Source organism: Apteryx rowi, unplaced genomic scaffold (genome assembly GCF_003343035.1).
Source record: "Apteryx rowi isolate R43461 unplaced genomic scaffold, aptRow1 scaffold_825, whole genome shotgun sequence".
Classification (NCBI taxonomy): domain Eukaryota; kingdom Metazoa; phylum Chordata; class Aves; order Apterygiformes; family Apterygidae; genus Apteryx; species Apteryx rowi.
Genome location: NW_020451122.1, coordinates 11,247 through 35,643, shown reverse-complemented (window position 1 = coordinate 35,643; position 24,397 = coordinate 11,247). Strand labels below are relative to the sequence as shown.

Below are 24,397 nucleotides of genomic sequence, written 5' to 3'. Positions count from 1 at the left end.
CGGCTGTCGGTCTACGCCGCGCCCCGCCCCGGCGCGGCGGGCCCGCCAATCGGAGCGAGGCGCCTTGCTCTCGGCCCCGCCGGGGYGCGTGCTGTGATTGGGCAGCCCTCCCGTCCGTCAGCACTTGGGTGGTTGCCATGGAGAAGAGGCACCAGCGGGGCCCGGCCCCGGGGGAGTGGGCGGGGCTGCGGGCGCCCCGCGGGGCCTGGCGGGAGCCGTTGCCGGGGCGACGGTGGGGCCGTTGCCGKGGCGACCACCACCGAGCCAGAGACAGGCCCCGGCTTGGGGACCGCTACTGGGCCGGGGAGGTGTCACCAACATGGGGGTCACCACTCGCCTGGGGTCCTCCCAGGCCTGGGGACCGCCACCGGGCCGGGGAGGTGTCACCAACATGGGGGCCACCACCAGCACGGAGATGTGTCACCAACATGAGGGCCACCACAAGGCCGGGGACGTGTYACCAASATGGGGGCCACCACCATCCTGAGGCCATGTCACCAACATGGGGGCCACCACCAGGCCAGGGCCATGTCACCAAGATGGGGGCCACCACCTGCCTGGCATCCTCACAGGCCTAGGGACCGCCACCAGGCCACGAACGTGTCACCAACATGGGGCCACCACCAGCCTGGGGCCATATCACCATCATGGGGGCCACCACCAGGCCGGGGACACGTCACCAACCTGGGGACCGCCCTGGACCTGGGGACAGCYACCAGGCCAGAGCCGTGCCACCAGCCTGGAGATGTGTCACCGACCTGGGGTCATGCCAGTGGCCACTAATGGCCCGGGGACATGTCCCCAGGTGCGGGGACCTGCCGTGAGGCCCAGGGCCACCCCAGCGCCGGTGTCCCCGCGCCCTCGGGGATGGCCCAGAGGAGCGCAGGAAGGTTTAACGACGCCCGGCGCAGAGGCAGAACGAAGCTTCGCCAGCGAAACCCCCGGGTTCTTCTTAGAAACTTTATAATTTGTCTCTGAAAGCACAAAAGAAACCCGTGGGGGGGCGGGCGGCCCCGGCGGCCTGCTCCCGCGGCGGCTCCGGGAGCCAGGCACTTCGAGCAGCGGGAGCGGAGCCGGCCCTTTGGTTCGCGGGAAGGTCCCGGGGGGAGGGGGACGGGGGGACGAGCGGGATCCTGCGGCGCCGGAGCGGCCCCGGCGCGGAGGGACACGTGCAAAAAAAACCGCGCGGGACCGGCTGCGGCTCCGGGGAGCGGGATCAGGGAGGAGAGGGGGAATAGCAGCRCTGATCCCGCGGGGCCTGGCCTCGGCCCCCCACCGGAGCCGGGGGCTCCCGGCCGCCGGCTGATTGTCGCAGCAGGGCCGGCTCCGGGCAGGAACGGGGCTGGAGCCGGGGCCCGGCGCTGGGGTGAGGCCGGTGCAGCTCATCGGCGCAGCTTCTGCAGCTGGAAGAGAAGACGGGAATGGTGGCGGCGCTGGGCTACGGGTCGGCGGAGAAGCCAAGCTCCAGCGAGGAGCCGGCGCCGAGCCCCTCGGGAATGCGCTTACCTCGCTCTCCACCAAATTCCTCTTGTAAAGAGCTTCCTTGGCCGCATCCTGCCAAGGGAAAGCGAGCGGTTGGGGGGGGAGCCAGCCCGATCCCAATCCCAATCCCGGTGCAATCCCCCGCTAGCCAAAGTCTTACCCGGTTGCCCTCAGTGCCCAGGCGCCGCGCCGTCTCCGTGTAGAGGTGCAGGTAGCGCTCCAGCTGCGCCAGGTACTCTAGGGAGAGGGAAGGGAGCTCAGGGCCGGCTCCGGATGGCTCCCGGCTCCCCCCGGCCGCCGCTCACCTTTCCGGAAGGCCGGCGCTCCGTGCTGCAGCTGCGCCCGCAGCCACTGGCTCCGCTGGAGCACGTCCTGGTACTGCTCCAGCACCTCGTTGGGGAGCTGCCGGTGAGCCTGCTTGTACACCAGCATCTGCCGGAGAGAGCGACGGGATGTGGGCGCGCGGCACGGTGCAGCCGGGAGGAGCCGACACCGGGAACCGCGCTCCYGTCCGTCCCCAGCGGTGAGCGGAGGACACGGAGCGGGCGACACCATGAGCATGGCAGCACCAGCATCGGCACCTGCCTTAGCTCCGAGCCCAAMGCCAGCGAGGCGCGAAGGTGCCCGCAGCTCCGGATTCCGGATGCGGGACACAGCTCCCCCCCACACCACCCCAGCATGGCCACACGATCCGCAGGGAATCACTCACTTTCTTCTCCAGCTTCTCCCGGTCGAAGGCCAGCAGGTTCAGGCTGGGCAGCGTGCGGATGGGTTTGCTGCGAAGGGAGAAACCGCCGCGCGTGAGGCCCCGGGCAGGGGAGGCCGCTCCGGACGCGGCGCGGATGCCCGGCTCAGCCTGCTGCGGCCCCGACGGCAGACGCCACGGCTTCCCCCACGGCGCCCCGGCGGGAGCGAGGCCGCGCTCGCCCGGGGCTCTCCGGGGACGCCACGTACCGCCGGGCTCCGTCCTTCCCGAACGCCATCTGCCAGCTCAGGCTGCTCCGCGCRGAGCCTTCGCCGGCCCTTTACGCCGCTCGCTGGCCTCCCCTGCCGGCTCCGGCACCGGCTCGCTTCCGCTCTGCCTCCCGCCTTCCTCCTCGCTCCTCTCCTGCGCACTACCCCTGCCCTTCCTCCTCCTCCTCCTCCCAGCGCCCAAAGCAGGCACATCCCTGTCCCCTGGCTGACAGCCGGGCCATCGCGTCTAACTCTCGGTCCTGCCGAGAGTTTAATCCCTTCCAGGGCCACCCCGGCCCAAGCGGGCGCTTCCGGCATCCTTCCCGGCAAGGAAACCTTGCTGCCRGCCCGGCCTGCCCCCGGTTCGGGCCAAAAACGGGCGCCGTGGTCCCCAGGGAGCCTGCAGCACGCGGGGGCCCTAAGCGCCACGGTCGCCCTAAGCCTCGGCTCTTCCGCCRCCGGTGGGAAGCAAATCTGCTCCGTGAAAGAGCTCCCGGGGCCGGAGAGGAGGAGGAGGAGAGGGTGCGGGCAGAGCCGGCCTGGCTACAGCACTGAGCAGATGGACGTTCTGGAAGGGAATCGCAGAGACGAGAGGCCGTAAACAGCAGCCGCCAGGAAGAAGCCGCATCCCTGTCCCAGCCGCCTGCGGCAAACTCGTCCCCTGTTATTACGTGCTCTAAGCAGAGACATTCCCGGCTCCCTGCCTTGATTCCCCCTGTTGTGCCGCAGGGATAACGGTGATCCCCGAAATGACTTATTGCAGGGGAAGCGCGGAGCGGAGAGAAACCCTGGGGAGGATATTCGGCGCGCTCTTGACCCTGGCGTGTCCCGGCCGCGGTGCCAGCGAGCCGAACGAGCGCCTCCGCACGCAGCCATCCCGGACGCGAGCGGCACCGACGCCTTCTCCCCACGGCAGCCGGGGYAGGAGCGCCGCCTCCTCGCGGCCTCCAGCGCGGCAGAGCCGGCGGCACGTACCTGTTGCCCACGTCCTTTATCGGAGCGATGGCCGGTCTGGGTTTGGGGACGGCGACCTGCGAGGAGGAGGCAGCAGATTTTAGGATGCTGCTGCTTCACCTAGGTGCTGCGAAGCAGCGCGCAAGGCTCACTGAAAGGACGGGGGGGGGGGTCCGAGGCCGTGCAAAGGGGGAATTTTAGTCCGGGTTGTGCCAACGGAGCGAGACGGAGGGGACCCCGCTGGCCTCCGGGAGCTGCTGCTCCGCTCTTCCTGCCCTCGCGGCTTCCGCTTTCGTCCCCCGCCGCCGCCGGGAGGCGAGGGAGGCCGAGCCACGGCCCTTACCGGCGGCATGCTGCTGGGGTTGATGACCAGCCACCTCTCCGTCCTCGTCTCCAGCTGCTGGGAGCTCAGGGGCTCCCGTATCCGTACGATCACTTCCAGCTTCCCCCCCGTGGGGCGGCGGCCGTCCAGCAGCTAGGCAGCAAGGGAGCGGAGCGGAGAGGAGGAAAAAACAGTTAAAAACCGGAAACGGAGCCCTGGGAGCGAGCGGAGCAGAAGCCGGCAGAGCCCCGAACGCCAGTCTTGGGTGCGCCGAGTTCAGCCCGGACTCAGCCCGCCTCGGGACGCCCCTCCAGAGCGCGCTGCCCGCTCAGCACGGTTTGGGAAGTTGTTGCCCGTTTCGGTACGAAGCGGAGCAGCCGCGCCGGGGGCCGTGCCAAGGCCAGCCCGCGACGCCGAGGAGCGAGCCCAAGGCCGGGCACCAGGAGCCTGCTACGACGAGAGGGCGGCCCCAGGTGAACGCGCCCCRCGCTCCTCACCTCCACGATCTCCCGGACCTCGCAAGCGGTCTCCAGGGCCTCGAGCTTCAGCTGGGCCGTGCCGACGACACGATCCGTCTTGAACAAGCCCCTGGGAGAAAGGGGAGACAGGGAGCACGTGAAACCAGAGCGCTCCCGCCCTGGGCGGCCTCTCCTCTCCCTTCTTTTTCCTCCTGGGAGCTGCTTAGCTCAGGAAATTCCCCCAAATCGGGGCCCATCAGACCGCATCCTGCACTAGCAGGGGGGAAAGCCCAGGTTGCAGCGCCGGGCACCCAGCAGGGGTGCGGAAAAGGGGGTTAAAACAACCCCCCGCGCCGGGCAGCACTGGAAAACGCACGCTCTCGCTCCTCCCAGCGCAGCCCGGCCCGTTTCGGGAGGCRAGCTGGCGGTGGCGGAGCCGATCAACGCCGGCACTCGGCTGCCCGCGCTTATCGCGCCCGCAAAGGCCGCGTGACCTTCTCAGCTGYGCCCCGATACTCCCGAGCTCGCGGGCGAGGAGAAAACAAGCCGGTTCCGCTCGGCTGCTGGAGGCCGGGTGACGTTTAGAGGCGCCGCTCCGTCCCCGCCGGGTCCCGGCGCGCTCACCCTTTGTGCGCCACCTCGAACTTGATGCCTTTGGCCTGGATGATCCGCTTGAGCCCGCGGTGGCCTCGGTTAATGTACAGCTTGAACTGCTCGTTGAATTCTGCCGGGGGAAGCAAGAGCAGAGCACGGCGTCAGCGCGAGGCCGGCGCGGCGCCTCCCGCGCGACGCAAGCCGGGTGCAGATCCGCACCGAATGCCCAGCGCGGCTCTAGCGATTCCCGACACCAGACCTCCGAGCTCACAAGCGCGGACCCCGTCCGATGGGCTCAGGGCAATCCAAGGCGCTTTATCCCTTGGGGTAAAACTCCTTCTTGCCTACGGGGGGGTAACACAACACCCCCAGACATTCGCACGTCAGCTGATGCGCAGTAACAAGTTCCCGGGTATTGGCATCCTCCCCACCTCTCCGGAAGGGCATTTACCAGGAGAGTCCGTGTTTTTGATCACGTTGGTCTTGTCCTTTTGAGCCTCCTCCTGCGAAGGCRAGGGAGGGAGGGTGATGCCGCGTCCCCCCAGCGCACCCCCGGAGCGCCTCGCAGACGGGCACGGACTTACCGCGTTGGGATAGGGGAACTCGAAGCGCACAAACGCATCCAGGTCGTTGGGAGCCACACCTTGAACAGGGACAAGCCAGGAACGCCTTGCCGGCGGCCCTCGCAACCCACCGCGGGTCATGGCGGCRCGGAAATCCCGGCTCCCACACCCCCTTTGGACCCCTGCTCCGTCCCTGAGGAGCCGCGGCCAGCAGCGGCAGCCGGTTCTCCTCCTTACGGAGGCCGCTTGGCATAACGGCACGCTGGCGCCGTTGCTACCCATGTCCTCACCGCTCCCCGCGGGGTTTGCGTATGGGAACAGCCGGGGAAAAGCAACAAAACGTTAATGACTGCTGGTGCTGGGCCCAGCCCTCTCCGGGGCATTTTAATGGGAGATAATTAAAAAAAAAAAAGGCGGTTGTCAGCGGGCACCTGGCGCGGCGAGGGGGGAGCAGACCAACGCCAGCGGCGCTCTCGTCCCCGGCACCGCGCTACGAAGAGGAGCCCAAGCCGTTATCCTTGGCTGCGACCCTGGCCGAGAGCTGCCACGCGGCGCCTGCGGCTCYGGAGCTGCTGCGACCCCGCGGAGCGGTCTCGGCTACAGCCGCCTCCGCAGTTTTGGTGAACCGGCATTGACAGACCTCTTTTTCCCTAGGGGATGAAGGCCTGTTCCCCTCTCACCTGGTGGAGCCGGGAGATTGATCCCCTTCACTACAGACAGCACCATGTCGTTGCTGTTCAGTTCGGGGAAGATTCTTCGAACAAAGCAGAGGAATCTCTTATGAATAACCTGCCTTCCCTTCCCGGCACCCCGGGAAGCGGTGCTCCGTCCGGGAACCTACTTGATGACGTTGAAGGTCCTCTGCTCGTAGTGGTACTTGGGCAGAGGGAAGCCTCTGGCGTGGGCCTGCTTCAGGATCTCCATGTTCTGCTTGCAGTCCTCAGCCATCTTCTCGAACCTGGAGGGGAAGGCGGGAGCGGCCCCCAGGTTATTCCGGACGGCAGCTTACGGCAGCGCCCGTGGCTTCCCCCGGACCGCAGCGAGGCATGCACCTTCCCGCCTCGGGAAGCGATCCTGCCCTCTCCCCGTCCAGAGCGCCCCAGCGCTGGGATCCAGAAAGTYGCAGTCGCGACTACAGCATTGGAAATCCCCAGGGAAGACGACGCAAACCGAGAGAGACCTGACACCGGCRTGTAGAAGACGGCACGGCGTCTGCTGCCGTTGGCTTCTTTCCTCGCTGAAACTCTGAGGCTCAGGAAAAGCCGCCAAGTTTTAGCTCATATTTCCCCCCCTCCCCACAAACTGATCTAAAACTGAATCCCGGCAGATAAAAAGCAGCAGCCCCTGCGCCCTCCGCCCGAGCAGCCCCGCCGAGCAGAGCGGCCCCTTCCCGGCCGCAGCTGCCCCGCGCAGCGAGAAAACCTCTCCCCGGCAGAGCTGCGGGGGGGATTCGAGGCAGCCGGAACGGAATTACCCACGCGGGAATTCGGCCAGGACCCCGGGCTTGGGAGAAATGCCGTGGGGTCGTTAATCCATCTGCTCTGCCTTACAACCGAGAGGAGCAACTGGCCGCGGAGCCTCCCCGGTAATGTGGAAATCGGCAGCCACCCCACGCCACGCACCGCCGTTTAGGAAGGGGAAAGCACGCAGCTTCCTAAGCGGAGCGCCGTGGGAGGAGCGCTGCGGGCCGCGCTCCGCGCAGCGGGATGAACGCGAAGCGCTCAGTGCCAGGAGCGGCGGCGTGCGCTCCCGCCGGAGCACTCACTTGGTCGTCTCCGCGATGTTCCCCAGGTGAGTGAACTGCTTGGAGTAATTCATGCACATCTGGGACGAGGGAGACGGAGAGGGGACGGTTACGGCATCCTGCTCTCCAGCGCCATCCCATCCCGAGGACCTCGCGGCGCTTCCATGGAGCGCTGAGAGCYCCTCGGAGCCGCTCACCCCTCCGCAGCCCTAACGCAGGGTCGGCCTGACCCAGCTCCTCCTGGACGCGTTCGTACACGGGATTTTCGCATTTTCACTTTCCCAAGCAATTTACTTGCCTTGAGCTACCTCCTTTCCCATCAGGAAACCCTTCCTCAGGTCTGACCTCCCTCACGCCGAGTTTAAAGCCGCGATTTCTCACCCTTCGCAAGGGAAGCTGCTTGTTTCCTGCCTCCTTGCTACGCTGCCTTCCTCGCGCAGGGCGAGGAAGAGCCTGCCAGTTCTCCCCCCACTTCATCCCGAGGCCCCGCGCTTCCCACAGCCCCCAACATCACACCCTGCCCCTCTGGTGCTCAATCTCTCCCCAGATTTGCCCAAAAGCAGCCTGTTTTCCTGCYGTGAGTTTTAGGTCTCCCAGGGCCCGGCTGAGGAGAGGGGAATAAGGTGGCGGAGGAGCGTGGGAAACGCCACGCGGTCGCTCCGAGGCCTCTACCTCGTGCTGCTGCCTGATCAGCTTCATGAGCTCCAGGTACTGGCTGGCCGCCTCCGGGGAGATGGCAACGCCCCGACGCTGCACCAGCACAAAGTCTTCCTTGTTCACCGGGGCTTCGGGCACCTGGGAAGGAAGGAAGGAAGGAAGGCGTCGGATACACTGGCAGCGACGGGAGGAAAGCTCCTCGCCCACCCAGGGCCGCCTCCCCACATCGCGCGACGTCCGGGCACCCGCAGAGGAAATAGTTTATCCAGGGCCGCGTGGCGAGTCGCTACCGGAGCTCTCCCAGCACCGGCGGAGAGGCCGGCGCTCCCGAGCCCGGCGCAAGGGGAGCGGCGGCTCAGCCGTAAGCCCCGCGACGCCACGTCCCCGACGAGGGGCTCCGCATCCATCCCCGACCCTCGAGAGCCCAGGCCGGCGCGCACCTGGGGCCGCAGCTCAAAAGCGAGCGGGGACCCAGGAGCGTCGGCGACGAGTCCCGGGAAACCGCGCGGCCGGGGGCGGAACGAGCGCCAGGCCGCGGGCGCGGCGGGAACCGCTCACTTTGGTTATGTCCACGGGGAGGCCGTTCTGCGACGCCTCTATCATGGGGTCGAGCCCCTTGGCCTGGCGCAGGAACAGCTTCGCCCCCTCGATGTCGTTCTTCTGCTTGGCTCGCAGCGCGGCCTGCATCAGCTGCTTCTTCCTGCCCTCCAGGAAGGCCAGCTGCTGCTGGGCTGCAAGAGGGAGGGAAACGACAGGAGGATCCCGAGCGGCCGACGGAAAGCTCGGAGCAGCCCCCTGGGATCAAGGCAGGAGGTGCCGGAGGGTCCCCGGGCTGCGAGAGCTGTGGCCGGAGCTGGCACCGGTCTACAGAGCCCCCAAACAGGCAAAGGGATTCTTAAAACGAGGTTGCCCGGATCGGACGCGCTCCRAGGACCCCCTGGTTCCCCGCCCGGGCTGTTTTCCGCAGCCTGGCCCGGGCTGAGGGCCTCCGGGAGGCGACGCGGGCCCGAAGCGGGGAGCAGCTCGTTAAAACACAGCCAGGCGTTGGCACATCCTGCTCCCGGAAGCTCCAGCAACGGAGAGTCCAGCTTCCCCGGGCAAAGCATCCTGGCGTTTGCCTTCCCTTCCCATTAGGAAGTTCCCCCCCTGCAAAGTCTCCCCTCTTCTCACGATTTCCTGCCCAATCCCTCCGCCTGCGAAAGGCTCCTTCGCACCTTCGAGGGCTGCTCCCGCGCGTCCCTCGGCTCTTTCCTCCGTTAAGTCACCCCCGTCCTCCCGCTGCCCGCTCGGAGCGCCGAGCACGCCAGGAGCATCCCGGCGGCTCCAGCCTCCCCGAGGACAGAGCAGAGATCCGAGCTGGGGAGCCGGGTACCTTTCGTGGTGGTTTTGGGGGCCGGTTTGGCCACTCCTGCGGAATTTGCCGCCGAGGACGCTCGCGGGGGCTGCTGCGGCTGCTGCTTGGGCTGGGAGGCGGCGGCCGTTCTCGTCGGAGCGGGGCGGGGAGCAGGCTGCAGCCAAAAACAGGCAGAGAAGGCGTCAGAGGAGGCTGCGAAGAGGAAGAGGAGGGTAACCTGCACCCAGAGGACACGGCGCGGGCAGGCGGAGCCCTCTCCCGTCCCCGTTTTGGCTTTCTACGGCAGCGGGGGGGGAGCCGGCCAGGGGGTCCCCAGCCCGCAAAACCCAACCTTCTTCGTCTCCTCGGCCTCCTCCTCGTTGTCTCGGACCTCCTGGCTGGCCAGTTTCATGGCGGTCTCCAGCACTCCCGCGATGCTCTGGTCTCCAGACGGAGCCTCCACACCCTGGATGGGCTGGAAGCCTGGCAAAGGGGGAAGCGAGACGAAAGCGGGGAAGCCGGGGGCGTCAGCGAGGCCGGGCTGCGGCAGTCCGCGATCGCTTAGCCCGGGCTGAATTTTGGATCGAATCTTCCTCTCCGACACGCGCACGGTTTTTAAAAAATGGACCCAAAAACCACCTGCCGCCATTCCAGACTGGGAAAATACCTGGCGGAACGGGCAGCTCCGAGAAATCCACCGTCTTCCCTGCTTTGTGAGCCCGGATGGCGTCTTGGTATTGCTGGAAGAGACAGGCAAGCCTGAGAACGGCCGCTCTCGTGGCATGCGTGCYGGCAGCACCCCGCCCGGGGTCCCGGAGCCCCCGGAGCACGCGGTGCCCTCACCTTCACGATGCGCTCGTGCATTCTGGCCTTCCGATCGTCCCCTTTGCTCTTGGCCTGCGCCGCCGCCGTTTTGTACCTCTCCATCCTCTGCTGCAGAGCTTCCAGCGTGTCCCGAGGGGGAGGAGGGACGTCTGCTCCAGGGAGAGCGGGAGAAACGYTCCAATTACGTCTCTAACTTCCCTTTCCTCAGAGGGCAGCCAGAGGCTGGAGAACCGGCGCAGCTCCCTGGGCTCGTACCTGCCGCGGGAGAGGCTGGTTTCGCTTCGGGCGCGACCGCCGGCGTCGGCGCAGCAGGCTGCTGCCGGCCGGGCAACAGCAGCTCCTTGGGCAGCTGGTCTGGGGAAAGAAAGGGAGGAATCGGTYGATCCGCGAGCGAGCGGCGAGGCATTCGCTAGGAACGGGGTACGTCGGAGCGGCCCTTTGGAAGGAGCCCGGCGCCCCGCAGCAATGCCCCTGCCGTTTGCCGGCGCCTTCYGAACTCGGGAACGGCTGCCCTTCCRGAGGCGYGCCGAAAGGCRAAGGCCGAGCGGGKAGCYGGACCCGGGAGCCCCCCCTTCCGGARGGGTCCCCAGCCCAAGCGTCGGCGCTTCCAGCCAGGGCAGGTCGCAGCCGGACAAGGCGGCTCCTTCGTGGCACCGCCGTCTCGGAGCGGAGGCTCCCCGCAGCTCTTCGGCGGCGTTTCCCTTCTTACCGGGAGGAGGGGGCACGCTGCTCGGATCCACTGGCTGGCCCTTCCCCAAAGCTTCCAGCAGGGAGTCAAAGCTCTGCAAAAGCACCAGAGAAAGATCAGAATTCTCACTTTTTTTTAATAAACATCTCATTGCACGTTTTGCAGACTGCTCCTGCCAGCCAGATTTACCCTTGTTTTACCACAAAAACCAAAACAGGGGGCGGTTTGCTTAATATTTCACGGGGAGGAGAAATGCCGGCCTCGCTGGCTGCCCCGGGACGCCCCACGCACCTTGGCGACGCGGTAGTATTTCGTGGCCATCTCCAGGTTTCCCTGCTGCTTCGCATGCAGGGCTGCCAGCTTGTATTCCCGCTGCCGGCCCTGCAGCAGCGCCGCGGCGCTGGCTCCTCCGGGACCTGGGGGGCAGAGCGGGCAGTCGCTAGGCTCGGGGTGGGCTTCCCCCCTGCCGCGAGGAGGGACAAGGCAAGGCCTCACCTGAACGAGGAGGCGGYGGCAAGGCAGAAACCGTGTTTTTCTCCGGAGAACCGACGGGCAAAGCAGGGCCGGGCAAGACCTGAGGCTTTGGGAGAACAGGAGGCGGCTGCGACTTCGGTAGGGGCTTGGGGGCAGAGGCAACAGGCGGCTGCGCAGGAGGCGGCGTCGGCGGCGAGCCGGGGCTTGCRGCGGGCGCGGAGCTGTGGGGGGACGACACTGCTGCCGTAGGGGACGGCTGCTGGGAGCTCGCGCTCTTCCCCAGAGCCACCGGCGGCGGGATTTCCTCCTCGTCAATCTTCTTTCCCTTCCTCACGGAGGCCAGCATGTCCTCTAGTGTCTGCAAAGAAGGCACCCGCAGAGAAAACCATCATCAGCTTCCGATCTTTCTCCATCTCGGCTGTGAGAAGAGAAACTTTGGAATTTGCCAGGGCTGCAGCAAAGCCCCCGAGGTGGGAAAAACCCAGAATCTGCTTAAAAACAACAGCCAACCGTGGCCTGAAACATGGCGAAGGGGCTCCCTGATCGGGAAGCCGTTCCCTAACTGCGCAAGTTCCTCACTTTCCCATATTTCCGGAGAACGGAGAGCACCTTGAGCCGCGTACCTGCTTTGGAAGAGCAGTGCCACGCTCCCCCAGCCTGCGGGACAAAATCCGAGGGAAAGAGGGAGGTCTGCCCTTGACAGCACAGAGGTGCACGAAAAACTTTAACGTGGCAGAAAAGACTTCGGCAAGGTAGAAATTGGCCCCCCAAAAAAACCCCAAACAAAACAGGCTGGTGCTCAAAATTAAAAACCAAAAGTCCTCAGACTCTTCGCAGGGTTTAAGCGACCACAAGGAATCAGGAATGTGAGGCTGTRTTTTAGCCAAAAGCCAAGCCTGCAGCAGAATAAGGCGATCAGGGCCATGCCGGAGACCTCTGTGCGTAACGGGGTCTCGGAGACAGCTCCAGCACAGGCCGCGGCATCCACTCGTTCCTCAGGTTACGTTATCGCCCACAATTAGGCACCGAAATCAGAACGACACGATTTTCCAAGAAGTCTGAGTAAACTCTACTTCTGTTTGAAGCAGCGGGAGCTGGAAGCGCTCGCCACTGCGGGGGAAAAAACCTGCCTTAACGCAGATGTAAGCGCAAACTCCTGGAGCGTGGAAACGCTGGCCGTGCTCAGCGGTGAACTCAGCACCGAGCCGGTTTCACTTCATTAGAGATTAAGCACGAAAGTCTCGTCTCTGGCGCCCGCGGGAGCGGCGGTTTGCGAGCCGCCGGCCGGCAGGGCACTCTTTGGGGCTCACCTTGAGGCCTCTCTCGTAGCGGCGCACTTTGGAGCCGTCTCCGGCCTGCCTGGCGTTGGCGACGGCCGTTCTGTACATGTCCGCCCTCTCCGCCAGCACGGACTCGACGCTGCCGAGCTCGGGAGGCGCTTCGCCCACCTGCGGGAGCCCAAAGGAGGAGGCGGCTGAGCTACGGGACAACGGCAGAGCATCYGGGCTTCCTCGCGGCCGATAGCCGCTCGGATCCGGGGCTCGGAGCGGACGCAGCTGCTCGGCCCTTTGCTTTTTTTACAAGCTCGGGTCGAAACAGCTCTAGCGCAGCTGCAGTATCTGATCTCCGTCTCCTTGTTTTCCACCATGCTTTTGCGCAACGGATTCGCGTTTACTCGCCAGGGAGATCCAACAGACGCCGCTGCGGATGTAGAAGTGCTCCGACACCAGGAGCAGCAGAGGAAGCAAAGCGGAAAGACGAGTCTCCTACCTTTGCAGCCGGTGCGGGGGCATCTGCACTCTCCTCCTCTTCGCCAAGCACTTCCTGGAGCTCTGCCTACGAGCAGGAATTCCGTTAATGATAAACCGGGACCAAAAATCTCTTTCGGAGAAAATACGTGCCATTAATCCCAAAGCGGGTAGAGCAAGGAAAAGCTAATACGGGGGAGGGATATAAGGGCTAAGGAACAGCCAGGGCACAGGGATGCTCTCCCCAAACCCCTCCCAAATCCCGCGCAGGACACCGATCGGCGGGGAACAAACCGCCAGACCTCCCGAAGCGCCCAGAGCCCTTTATACCATGAGATCATCTTCATCTTCCAGATCTTCCTCATCGTCTCCCTCCTCTTCATCCAGGTCCTTCATGCAGAGAGCAGCCATTCTCTCGATCGCTTCCATCGGCAAGGGCGCTGGAGAGGGAGAAGTCTGGTGTTTGCGTCCCGCAACCGCTTCCTACCCCAGCTTAGGCCCATGTCCGGGAAGCTGAGGAAAGCCAGGCCGGGCAGCGAGTCCGGCCCGGAGGGACCCGCGAACTCGTCAGGCAGGAAACGAACCACTGTGGGTCGTTTTCCAGGCGGCACATCGTTAACTAGCCAAGGAAATTCACGGCAGACGGGCCCCCCCGTGCGGATATACTCTTCCCACGAGGCCGCGCCGCTTACTTTTCCCCTTGGGTTTTCCTTTCGGATCAGGCTGGCCTCCCACAATAGCCAGCAGCTCTGCCTCCAGCTCGGCCGCGTCGTCCCCGGCGTCGTTCGCCATCATCCCCTCCGGAGAGAAGCCCACGAGCAAAGGCACCTGCGGGGGAGAAACAGCAGCTGCCCCGAGGGATCCCAGCAAAGGAGGCGGCGATGCCCGGCTGGCCCGTGGGAAGGGCGGGATCGGCCCGGATCCTCAGGGATCAGACTCGAGCGAGGACAACGCGTCCCACGGTTCAGGACCGGCCTGCCACACCCTGCGAGCTCGACGACGCGCGAGGCCGTGCGCTGACAGAGCTGATGATCCGACTTATAAAAGCAAACGAAGCCCAGAAGACGGGCGACGAGGATACAGGCAGCTCGGTTCTCCCAGCGGCTCCACAGCGGAGCCCCGCGCCTGGAACGACCGGCATCACTACGAACGAGGAAGCCGCAGCCGGCACCTGCTTAAGGGAAGAACTGCCCAGTTTAAGCAAAATCCCGCCGGAGACTGCAGCTGCTTGGATCTGAGTCTTGCATAACGCACGCCCCAGCTTCCCTGTGCGGAGGGTGCGGCCAGGACGCCTCAGGTTTCCCTGCGGTTGTTTAAAGGATCTTTCCGCCCGTGACCTCTCCCTCCTAGGCAGGCGGAGGCGTAACTGCAGGTGCGCGCCCTGCTTCGGCGCCAGGGCCCGGAGCAGGCCGAGGAGGGGGGCCGGGAGGCGACCCCGGACGCACCTGCCTGCCGGCGGCAGTGCCGCCACGTCCCGGCGGTGGAGGCGGCCTCCTGGTTTTGCTCATTTCTCCTTTCCTCCTTCAGACAGAGCTGGAGGGAAGCGGCGCGTGAGGGGGGCGCTGGGTGTGAGGGGGCTGCTCGGGTGCCATCCCCACACCCCGGCACCCTCTGGGGATGGACTCAGCCCCCCCATTTCCAGCCACCCTTCGGGCTCAGCCCCCCACAGAGCCCTCTCCCTTCATCTTACAGGACTTTCCTCACCCTCCAGCCCCCCACAACCACAGGGCCTCCCCTGCAAGTGCCCCAGGGGGCTGCCTCTTGGCACCCAGAGCCCTTATCCCCCCCCAAACCCCTCTATTACCCCCCAAAGCCTCCTTACAACCCCCCAAAGCCTCCTTATAACCCCTCAAAACCTCCCTATAGCCCCCCAAAGCCTCCCTATAGCCCCCCAAAGCCACCTATAAGCTCTCTAAGCCCCTCTATAAGCCCCCCAAACCTCCCTATAAGCCCCCCAAACCTCCCTATTGGCCCCCAACCCCTCTCCAACCTCCCCAAACCCCTCTATAGCCCCTCTATAACCCCCCCTACAACCCCTTCCCCACAGGCTCCCCCTCCCTAGAGCCCCCCACAAGGCCCCGCTGCCCTCACACAGCCCCCAATCCCCTGCGCCCCCCACACCCTCCCCACCAATGACACCCCCAGCAGCCCCCACCCTAGCCCTGCCCGCTCCTCAGGGCCTCCGGCCCCGCCGGGAGCCCCCCGGTACCGGCGGCTTTGCCGGCGCCGGGCCCCTCCGCCGTCACGCACTCACTTCCAGCTCCGCCGGGGCGGCTGTCAACAACACGCCGCGCTTTGCGGCGCCGCTGTCGCAAAAAGCCCCCTTCCCTTTGCGCTTTGCGACGCTCCCTTCCCCTCCCCGCCCCCGGCCTTTTCGGCGCCGCTAAGCGAGGCGGCGGAGCAACATGGCCGCCGCCCCCCCGTGAGGGGGGGCGGGGGGGGGGGAAATTCCTCGCCTTTCCCCTCCTTTCCCCTCCTTTCCCCTCGAGTCTGGAGGCTGCGGGGGGCCGAGAGCAGCGCCCCGATGCCTCGAGGCCCTCTCTGCGAGGAGAAGGGCGGCTGGCAAGTGAGCCCCCGGTCCCCGAGCTGGCCATTCCGCCCTGTGGCGAGGGGCTGCGGGCGGCCGATGCGTGCCACTGCGGCGCGGTGACGCGGGGGGCTGCCTCAGCGAGCCCAGCGCTCTTCCACATCCCCGCTCGTTCCTTGTCGATAAGGCGCTAGCGCCCTGATTAAAAAAGGCCGGGGTGCAGCCCGGGGTCTGCAGCGCCCTGGCTGGATGCTTTCGGCTCTTTGGAGAACGTACGATGGGGGCTTTGCAGGTGCGGGTGGGCCTAAAACCCTCCCCGCGCGTTAACCTGCTTGTGGGAAGAGTGTGGTTAAAGGGGGAGGTGCTGGGACAACTGGACAGTGTCACTGGCGTTTCCCATCTCAGGCACTGCAAAAAGGGGTTTGCCAGAGCGATGCATGATCCCGTTACGGAAAACTTCAACGCTGAAGGCAAAATACTCTTTGGAGGTGCTATAGGGCCGATAGTTGAGTGTTCTTATCTGTTTTTCCCACTCAGGAGAGCAGTAAGATGAGCAAAAGGAAGAATGGCCAAGGACCAGGTAACAACACGAGCTCGCGCCTCCTTCACTGCTACACGTGGGCAGTGTTTGACAGATGCCAGCGTCCCCTTGCAAGGAGGCAGTCTAGCTGTCAAGGAGCCTAACCAAATGATTTCAAGTCTCACTCGTTATACTTGGTAATAAGCGAGAGATTGCACGTCTAAAAATACCCAGGTGCCTAATTATTATGCAGATGCTGCAACTGCAAACAGTTCCCCACGTGTGAGCAAACCGACATCTAACGTCGCCTGTAAACTCTTACCTTTCCCACACCTGTTTCACCAAAGTCCCCCCCCCCGGGCTGCTCTCTGTATTTCCACGGTTTGCTGGTGCYTGCTACAAAAACACCTACGTATAACGCTTTCTAAGCGGCTTTTATCTAAACGCAGCAAAGCGCCTCCCAAACGTCACTTCAGCTCRCTACAGCTCCGAGGAAAACACGGGTTAGGGGTAGCCCCCTGTTTCGCAGATGGAAAAACCGAAGCGCCTCCCCCCTAGCTGCTGACAAAGCAGGGACTGGCGCCTGCTAACTGCCCCTGCCTCGCGCGGCCGCTCCCGTCACTTTGCTTTGCCGAGCTGTTCCAATAAGCGCTGCGCGGTGACACACGCAGCTTCGCGCTAGGCCTCCCTCCGAGACCGCAGGAGCTCGTCTGTCGCGTAGCAAACCCCATTTCTCCCCGTTTCGGAACAGAAGAGGCGCCGTTTGCGYTGTGCGGTCCCGCTGTCTCTCTTGATTGCGGTTATTCTTCCTCCGCAGCATCTCAGGAGGGACCCTGGCACGGTGCCTCTTAGCGCGGCGGGTAATAAAGGGACTAGATTTGACGAGCTTTTCAAGCGGGATGCGCAATCCGCAATTCTTTGCCAACGGGCCTCTTCTCCCCCCCTCCCCACCTACCTCAGCAGCCTTTGAGGGATCCCTAAGTGCGGCAGCTTTAAAAATCAAGGCACAGCGGGACAAGGCCGCGCGAAACRCGGCCTAGAATCGGCGAGGGCTGCTCGAGCCTTTCCGCCTTGGTGGGGAGGAAAGGAGGAAGGTGCTTYGAAGGGGCCTGGCAGCGCCTGAACTTCGCCCTTGCCGGGGCACGAATTTCGGCGCAAACACCCCACTAACAGGCCGCAAAGGCTCCGATTCCGTTCATCCTGCGTTGCGCCACTGTGTGGAAGCGGAGAGTCGAGGCGAAAGGTGCATCCAGAGGCCGATAAAACAGGTCTGTGCTTCTGTATTTGAAGGATAATTTTTAAGGCTGTCTACAAAACTGCTCTAGGCGCAGCTTCCTCCCCCGAGCAGGGCTTGACTAATCCCCCCAGACACAGGGTTTTGTCCGATTATACTGCACGGCACCRGCAGGGAGCAATCTGGGCTGCACCGCTCTTGGGTCGGCGCAGGGTCGCTAGTGCTTCGGCTGGCAGCGTTCAGATGAGATGTTGCATCTCATTTAGCGCCGCCTTTGATTAAGAAAATACTGTTTTATCCTAGAAAAAGAGCGCTGGAGTTCGACCACTGTAATTAACTTTGAGCGCTGGCAGCACGCTCGAAGCCTCCTGCGCACAAAACACGCGAGGCCGCCCCGTCGTGCGGGGGCCGCGGTAATGCAGGGTTTCTTCGGGTTTCTCGCTTCCGTTTTAATTTCTGTCTCTCTCCGTCAAAGCACCAGCCAGAGTCCTGCGCAGCGGCAGACGCCTGCGGCCTCGGGGTCAGAACGAACCTTCGGGCGATTACTACTGACAAAGACAAAATCTTCCTCATCTGCTAGGGGTGTTTTCATTTTTAAAAGCCAGGTTAACGTTTTACGAAGGTGCCCGTGCCCCGGTGCCCCCGCCRAAGTCAGAACTTACCAGGAGTTAGGGACAGGCCTCGTGTTGCTAGCGGGTTTTAAAAGCTTCCTTAGTTCAAGTGTTTTCACAGGATTTAGCGACAGGAACGAATGCCGAGCCTGCGCGGGCGGCCTGTCGCCACGGTGGATAGTGYTTTAAGCTTCAGACGGGTTTTTTCATGGGGTTTGATAAAATTGCTGCTGCTACGCGGCAGCTCACCAAACAGCTCGACAACCCTGCGTCCCCGTTCTAGTCACGCTTAGGGCCAAGGCTGTTTACTAACGACTTTTTCCCCTAAAAGCAGGAGACAGCGAGTGCCAAGTTTCCGAAGCGAAAAGAAGTTTTAGGGAAGATCCTGAGGGGACAGAAGGCTTAGACGCGGCAGGACAGGCTGAAATCACGGATTCCAAAGGAGAACCAAAGCCAGCCACGGGAGAGGCGGAGGAACGGGAAGAGAAGGACCAGGGAAGCACCGAAAGCTCGGAAGCAAACTCGCCAGCAAGGTAACTGAGTTTGTGCCGCGCGACTTGGAAATCACCAGGACGCGAGTCCGTGGGTGACGCAACCTGTAGCGCTCGTGCCCTGCGGAACAGGGACTCAGCCCCGATTGGAGCGATCATCCCTTACCGAGGACAACGTGTCCCCGCGAGCTAAAGCGCACGTTACTGYGTTCTCTCTAATAGCTCCAGCGGCGACGGAAAGGCGGCTGCCRCGGAGGGAAGTCAGCCGAGGCAGTTCACCTCCGTTTCTTCATCTCAGGTAAGCCTGCTCGGAAGCTCCTGCTCGGAAGCTCCTGCCCGTATCAGCGCATTGCACTGCGACCTCCTCGATAGCGTCGAAGCCCGCAGCCGGCCAGAAATTCCTTCCGCGGCAGAGCTAGGTTTTGCCTTTGCGTCGCCGTTTTTCCTCTGGGGGCAAATCCACTGGAGCTGCTTGATTGCTGCCACCGTAGCTCCCTCAAATCTACGCTTCGGGGCACGCGGCAGCATTGCCAACGTTTCTGGAAGGATCACGTGAGAAAAAAATTGCACCTGGAAAGAGCGGGTTTAACTGAAACCCCGCTTTCATTGCGAAAGCGAAGTGCGTTATTAAAACGTACCTAATTCCAACTGTTGCTGCAGTGTAAAATAACGCATTTCAAACACGCGCAATCTGTATTGCCCGGAATTTTAAGCGTTCGGCTTGTTCTCTGTTACACAGAGAAAGCCCGTACGCGCGGCTTCGGGCTCGGCGCAGCGTCGTAGGCTTCTCGGGGACGGTTCGCGGGGCGGTGGGGTTACAGAGGCGGAGGATCGCTCGGGGCCCCCGGGGAGCGACTGCTCTTTACGCTCATCACCATTGTAGAATTCAGCGGGGAAGTTTGTGCCGGTCTTCACAAAGCCGAAGGAGGCTTCGGCGGAGAAACGGAGGCGACACAGCGGCGTCGCTCCGAGGAGTCGAACGGAGCAGGTAAAACGGTGCATCCCAGTTAACCATCTTCCTATGCACAGGGATTTTTTAATAAACTGTAYGATTTAGAGCTACTTCTTGCTGCGCTGCAGAGCGGAGCTGTGAGACCTTCCGGCTTTGTCGCACCCTGCCGCATAAACGTGGCTTTCGTTAGAGCTCTGGTGGTTCCTGTACAGTGTTTGGTGTTTGTACAAAATGGAGTCAGCGCTGCAGTTTATTAAAAAAAACAAACCAGAAGTGGCTATTTTTTAAGGCATTAATGATGCATTCACCTTATTATTTCAGGAAGGAATAGACTGTAACCCCCAACGTACGGATACCAGTCCGGAACGGAAGCCACCAGCGGCAGCTACCCAGGAAGCCAGGTCTCAGGCAGAGGCACCTGAGCAGGCAAATTTAATTGCGGTCAACAGGGAAGAGGATCGTTCCGGGGCAACTCCGGAGTGTCAGGGGAGTGTTTGCGAGGAGCTGGACAAACCCCAGACTTGCCACAGAACGGAGAATATTAGCGACGATCCTGAGACTAATTTAGAGCTGCCGGAACAACAGGGAGAGGGGGCAGCGTGCCGTTTACAAGAAGCCCCCTGTGAAAACCCCTCGCTGATCGAAGCCCCTTCTGTGTTTCCCGGTGTTCCGGATCAGAGCGCTGGCAGCTCTCCGGGCGGGAGCCTCTCGGGAGAGTTGCCCAAACGTCACCGTGAGGAGGAATTAAACAGTGACGACCAAGCCGAGGGCCGAGGCAGAGCCGATCACGGCGAGGCCCTGCTGCGCGCGCCCGGTGGAAGCGCAGAACAGAGTAAACCTGACGCCGCGTCGCGCGGCTGGGTTAAGGACGAAGGCAGCGGGGAAGACGTCAACGGGGAACAGCAGAGCGCGACTGAAACGGAAGGTAAAACCGACACGACGGAAAACACAACTGGATCTTCGTTAAAAGGTACTGCCGCAGCCGAGGAGAACGACTCCCCTGCTCGGGAGCCTGCCGAAAATCAGAGCGTTAGTCCGGTTTGCCCGGAAGCCGAGAGCGTGAGTCACCTCCCGAGCTGCGGTACCTCGCTGCCTGCGACTTCTTGCCAGGGAGACGCTGACAGGGGCAGAGGAGAGGCAGAAGAGGGGGGAATTCCACCTCCAGGGACCAGCTCAGCGTCCGAACCCGATTCAGCTGTCCCCATTCCTGGGGCTTCCGTGCGGAAACAAGAAGATCTTCCAGAGGAACGGAAAGAAAATGGAAGCGAGAAAGCGAGACTTAGCAAAGAGCACTCGGGGCTCAGCGCAGGCGAGCCCGGTCTCGAGGGACTCGGAGAGGAACCGCCAAGCACAGGCGTCCCCCAGGGAGAGATCCGAATCCTGGGGGCGGAAGGGAAGGCTGCTCCCTGCTCGCGCGCCCCCCGGCTTGGCGGGGAGAACGCCAAAGACACGGCGCTCACGGGAGAAACCGCGGAGCCCGTTCCCTTGGGAAGCGCTCTCCCCGCTAGCCGTGCTCCCGCGCAACCGGAGAAAGAAGGAGCGACGGCTGGCTGCGCCGAAAAACCCGACGCTAATTCGGGTGATGGGAAACGCCCTTCCGCAGCAGACGGGGATTCGCCCGCAGACACGGACCCCGAGGACAAAACCTGCTCGACGGCGGGAGACGAACCGTCCCGCGAATTAGCGTTGCTGCCTGACGGCCATTTGCAGGCTGACCTTAAAGACAGCGGCCTCGCGATTGCACCGCAGCAGGTAACCTGGCTCGCTCGGGACCGTCGCGTTAACGTTAAACATAAGCACCCGTTTTCGGGCGACGTTGCAGGAGAGCAGCGTTCGCGGCGCATCTGGCCAAACGCGCCAGTCACACGGGCACCGCGGTGGTCTGACCCGTCCTTCTGGAAAAGCCCCAAATGCGCATTTCAGCCATACTTTCCCCAAAACGCCCAAAGCAGCAGTGTGGGAATAACCCGAAGGGGGCCAAAAAAACCCAACCAAACAACCCCCCCCCCTTGTGCTGCCATTTTAGGCTGCCCAGCTCGAAACCCCTTCGCACTGGAGCTGCCTACGCCCCTTCTGTTCCTTAATGCGGAACTGTCTCATCAAAGCCCTGCTCGTCACCACCGCTAATTACCCTCGGAAGACGCCCTGGTGCCACGCTAGGAATGCGTATGGATGCACCTGCAAGCTAGGCTAGATTTGCTCCCTGCTCACTTGAACCCGGCCGGGGATCGACTCCTCCCTGGAACCGGTTCTTGGCAGTTCCGTTGCTGAACGCATGTTTCCATTTTCCTATTAACTTCTTCCCCCCACCCAGCCATTTTCTGCCGACAGCAAAGGTGACCCTTCCGTGCCCGAAAGGGAACCGTGCGCCGAAGGGGGACAAAGCCACTGCGAAAACGGTTTTGGTGACAAAAACACAGTTCTGGTCGCTGACCTACGCGACCCAGACGAACCGCGGCCCAGGTAGGCCGATTTGTGACCCTGTCACGCTCTTTCACAGACACAGGGGCCGAGACGTCTGGGCGGTCCTATGCACAGGATACATCCGCAGACAGTGTAACAAGAGCGGAGACTTGCACTTTGCCCCCTTACAATTCCCCTCTGGTTTTAGGTGGAGGCCTTGTTTTCCGTAATGATGAGTAAAGTCATGGGGGTGTCACCGAAATCGGGAGTATTTGGCAATTTGGGGCGGGGGGGGTTAAGGGATCCCTTCTCACGTAGGGTGCTGTAATCGTTAGGGTGTCATTTCCTAACAAAATAGCAAACCCGAGGAACTTCATGTCCGGAATGATATGCGCTAGACGAACCCCGCTGCACGGCTGCTGCGAGCAAGCAGCAACGTTCTGCAGCATCTGATAGACTTGAAAAGTAAGAACGGGATCTAAGCGGAAGCAGATGCTCGCTCCACGAAACGTACCTGGTTGGCATCCAGGCGTTTTCAGATACGTTACGCTATCACGGAAAGGAACCTTAGAAGGGAGCTAAATCCCACGTGAATAAATACAAGGGACTCTGGGGAAGACTAAAGCCATTATTTGAAGTAAGAGGGGGCCAAGTTGGCTATTGGAAACCTCCTAATTCTCCCTCCCTTTTTCTTTTCGTTAGCGCTGAGGTGACGGAGGGGATTCACGAGCCCTCCCAGAAGGAAGATGCCACGGATGTTGTCTGCGGTCTGATTGCTGAGCTCTCTAATCTCAAGTAAGAACGCACCGCGCGCCGGGGAGGGAACGCGGCGCCGGCTGGCCCGGCTGCGGCCACCGAGGAAGCAGGGGAAGCAGCATGGTCCGGGCCGTTCTTAAACGCAAGACTTTAAAAATAGCGATTTTCTGCCTGCAGGCCTCCCTTTAGCCCTAAATAACTGCAAATTGAGGCGTTTCAGGTGGATGCTGCAAACAAACGTGTCGTCTCGCACCACTCACCTTGTGGCCCGGCCTTGCTGCCTTCCTTGTCCGCAGCGCAGTTCCTTTCCCACCCGAAGTAAAGGCTTTTCATCTTCTCTAGGGAAGAGACAAACAGATAAAGCAAACCACGGTTTTAACACAAGTTAAAGTCTGTGAAGGAAATCAACATTCGTTCGCTTGTTGCTCCACGTTTACTAATTTACCTGCGTTTCACGAGCTTTTGTTGAAACGCAGTTTTTGGCTAGCAGAGAATGCCCCCCCCCCCCGAGTAGTTTACATGGCAAAGACAAGAGGGAAGGATTCCACTTGTAGAGCCTGAGTCTCCTTGGGAATTTGAATGAAATAAGTGGGTAAACAAGCGGGTAAAATTTAAAAAACAAAATCTTTGGAGCGGGGGTTCGTTAAGGAGTTAAGGTCAGTCCCTGCAGCAGGCTCCTCCTCGGCCTCTTTCTTCGCCTGGTTTACCTGTTTGCACCTACTTAATCCAAATTCTTTGTAAGCATTTGGAAGAAAAGCTCTTTCTGCAAAGTCCCCCCGGACGGACTTCCCGTTCACTCAAAGGCCAGTCGCCAATGGAAGGAAATTGCCTTAGGAATTCTGTGGCTTCCCGACAAGCCACACATGAACGAACAGCACTGTCCGCGCAAAGCTTTTAAATAAATATATATTTATACTGTCCGTTGTGAATGTGTATGTGTGTGTATGTGTGTGTATACGTATGGTTTGTTATTAACGTGAAACACACCGTTCTCGTTCCTTGCAGTCGCCTGATAATGAGCGCGCACAGGGACCTGGAGTCCCTGAAGAGGCTGAAGTACCGAAAAAGCAGGAGATCGGGCAAGTTCCCCGCTCACCCTCCCAGGGGGGCTCCGACCAGTTTGACCACCAGGAGAAAACGGAAGGACCCGTAGGACTGCGCAGGAGCCAGGCAACAGCTTGCTTTAACAGTTTATTAACACAACAGCAGAACAGCATTTCAACAGAATAACCAAAAAATGGCAAATAAAACAACTTTGTATGTGTAACATATAAAATTTCTTTTGGTTAAAACAAAAGTCTTGCAGATGTGCCCTTTTCTTCAGGGAAAAGACGGTTCTGAGCTACTCGCCCGCTTGACGCTGCCGGTGAGTTACTGACCCTCGTCACCCTCCCTCGGACCCGAGCGGGAGAACAGCCGGGTCTTCGGGGCTAGTCAAGCCGCTGTGAAACCACCCGGAAACGGGCAAAACGGCCGCAACGGGCCGCTCCCCCCGGGGCCCCGGTTCTGCTGACACGCGTTCAGCGGAGGGGAGGGAGGCGCAACCGCCCGACGAGGGGCATCGGGCCGAGGGCGCGCGCGTCCCCGCGCTGGCGGGCGCCCCGCCGCTTAGCCGCGCTCGCGCAGCCTTTGGGGGCGAGCGAGCAGATTTTTCGGTGCCCAAAAACCGCTTTTTAAAACCCAACCGAACCACAACTCAGAACTCCTGTCTGAACCAAACAATAAGCTCCGCTGCTCCAGCCGCCCCTTCTCCTAGGCCTTGCTGCTGCTCCGGTGTGGCTTCTCCGGCGGGCGGCGGATGAAGGCCAGAGCGGCCACCTGGAACGCTCCTCCGAGGCCAAAGCGCCCGCAGCGCCGCACGGGGAGGAAGGCGACCTCCAGCATCATCCTCGAGGAAGCGCCCGACGCCGTTCGCCTGCTTCCCGGCGCTCTTCCTCCCTCGCCTGCTTCCAGCATCCCTCGCAGCCACCGGAGCCGGGAGCAGCCAGGAGGCTCCTTGGAAGCGGAGGTGGAACGGCGGCCGCTGGCTCAGCGCTGCCCCCGCCGCAGCGGCAGGTCTCGGCGCTCGCTGCCTTTGAACGCCGCGGGGAGCCGCCGCCGCCAGCGC

General features: G+C 62.4%; 2 protein-coding genes across 4 annotated transcripts; one reads left to right on the top strand and one right to left on the bottom strand.

Moving 5' to 3' along the window:
* Window positions 1–935: 935 nt before the first annotated feature.
* CC2D1A (coiled-coil and C2 domain containing 1A) lies at window positions 936–15,157 on the bottom strand. Of its 3 annotated transcripts, none has more exons than XM_026089661.1 (30): window positions 15,051–15,157; window positions 14,242–14,329; window positions 13,489–13,624; window positions 13,127–13,236; window positions 12,819–12,884; window positions 12,359–12,496; window positions 11,070–11,406; window positions 10,866–10,990; window positions 10,596–10,668; window positions 10,142–10,240; window positions 9,905–10,035; window positions 9,729–9,801; window positions 9,414–9,544; window positions 9,101–9,236; window positions 8,287–8,459; window positions 7,744–7,866; window positions 7,093–7,151; window positions 6,169–6,285; window positions 6,008–6,081; window positions 5,349–5,407; window positions 5,216–5,267; window positions 4,795–4,894; window positions 4,210–4,300; window positions 3,734–3,865; window positions 3,412–3,467; window positions 2,192–2,258; window positions 1,788–1,914; window positions 1,643–1,719; window positions 1,507–1,554; window positions 936–1,403 (listed from the first exon to the last, which is right to left on the bottom strand). In XM_026089661.1, the coding sequence occupies exons 2-30, from the start codon at window positions 14,302–14,304 to the stop codon at window positions 1,383–1,385; spliced, it is 2,994 nt and encodes a 997-aa protein (XP_025945446.1). In that variant the 5' UTR covers window positions 14,305–14,329; window positions 15,051–15,157; the 3' UTR covers window positions 936–1,382. The 3 variants fall into 3 exon arrangements, with proteins under 3 accessions (XP_025945446.1, XP_025945447.1, XP_025945448.1); XM_026089662.1 differs by lacking the exon at window positions 15,051–15,157 and adding an exon at window positions 15,006–15,024; XM_026089663.1 differs by lacking the exons at window positions 936–1,403; window positions 1,507–1,554; window positions 1,643–1,719; window positions 1,788–1,914; window positions 2,192–2,258 and adding an exon at window positions 2,316–3,004.
* Window positions 15,158–15,868: 711 nt separating this feature from the next.
* Window positions 15,869–24,314, top strand: CUNH19orf57 (chromosome unknown C19orf57 homolog). Its single transcript, XM_026089659.1, has 8 exons — window positions 15,869–15,903; window positions 18,023–18,221; window positions 18,402–18,477; window positions 19,063–19,167; window positions 19,453–20,883; window positions 21,446–21,594; window positions 22,237–22,329; window positions 23,296–24,314. The coding sequence occupies exons 1-8, from the start codon at window positions 15,873–15,875 to the stop codon at window positions 23,441–23,443; spliced, it is 2,232 nt and encodes a 743-aa protein (XP_025945444.1). The 5' UTR covers window positions 15,869–15,872; the 3' UTR covers window positions 23,444–24,314.
* The last annotated feature ends 83 nt before the right edge of the window (window positions 24,315–24,397 follow it).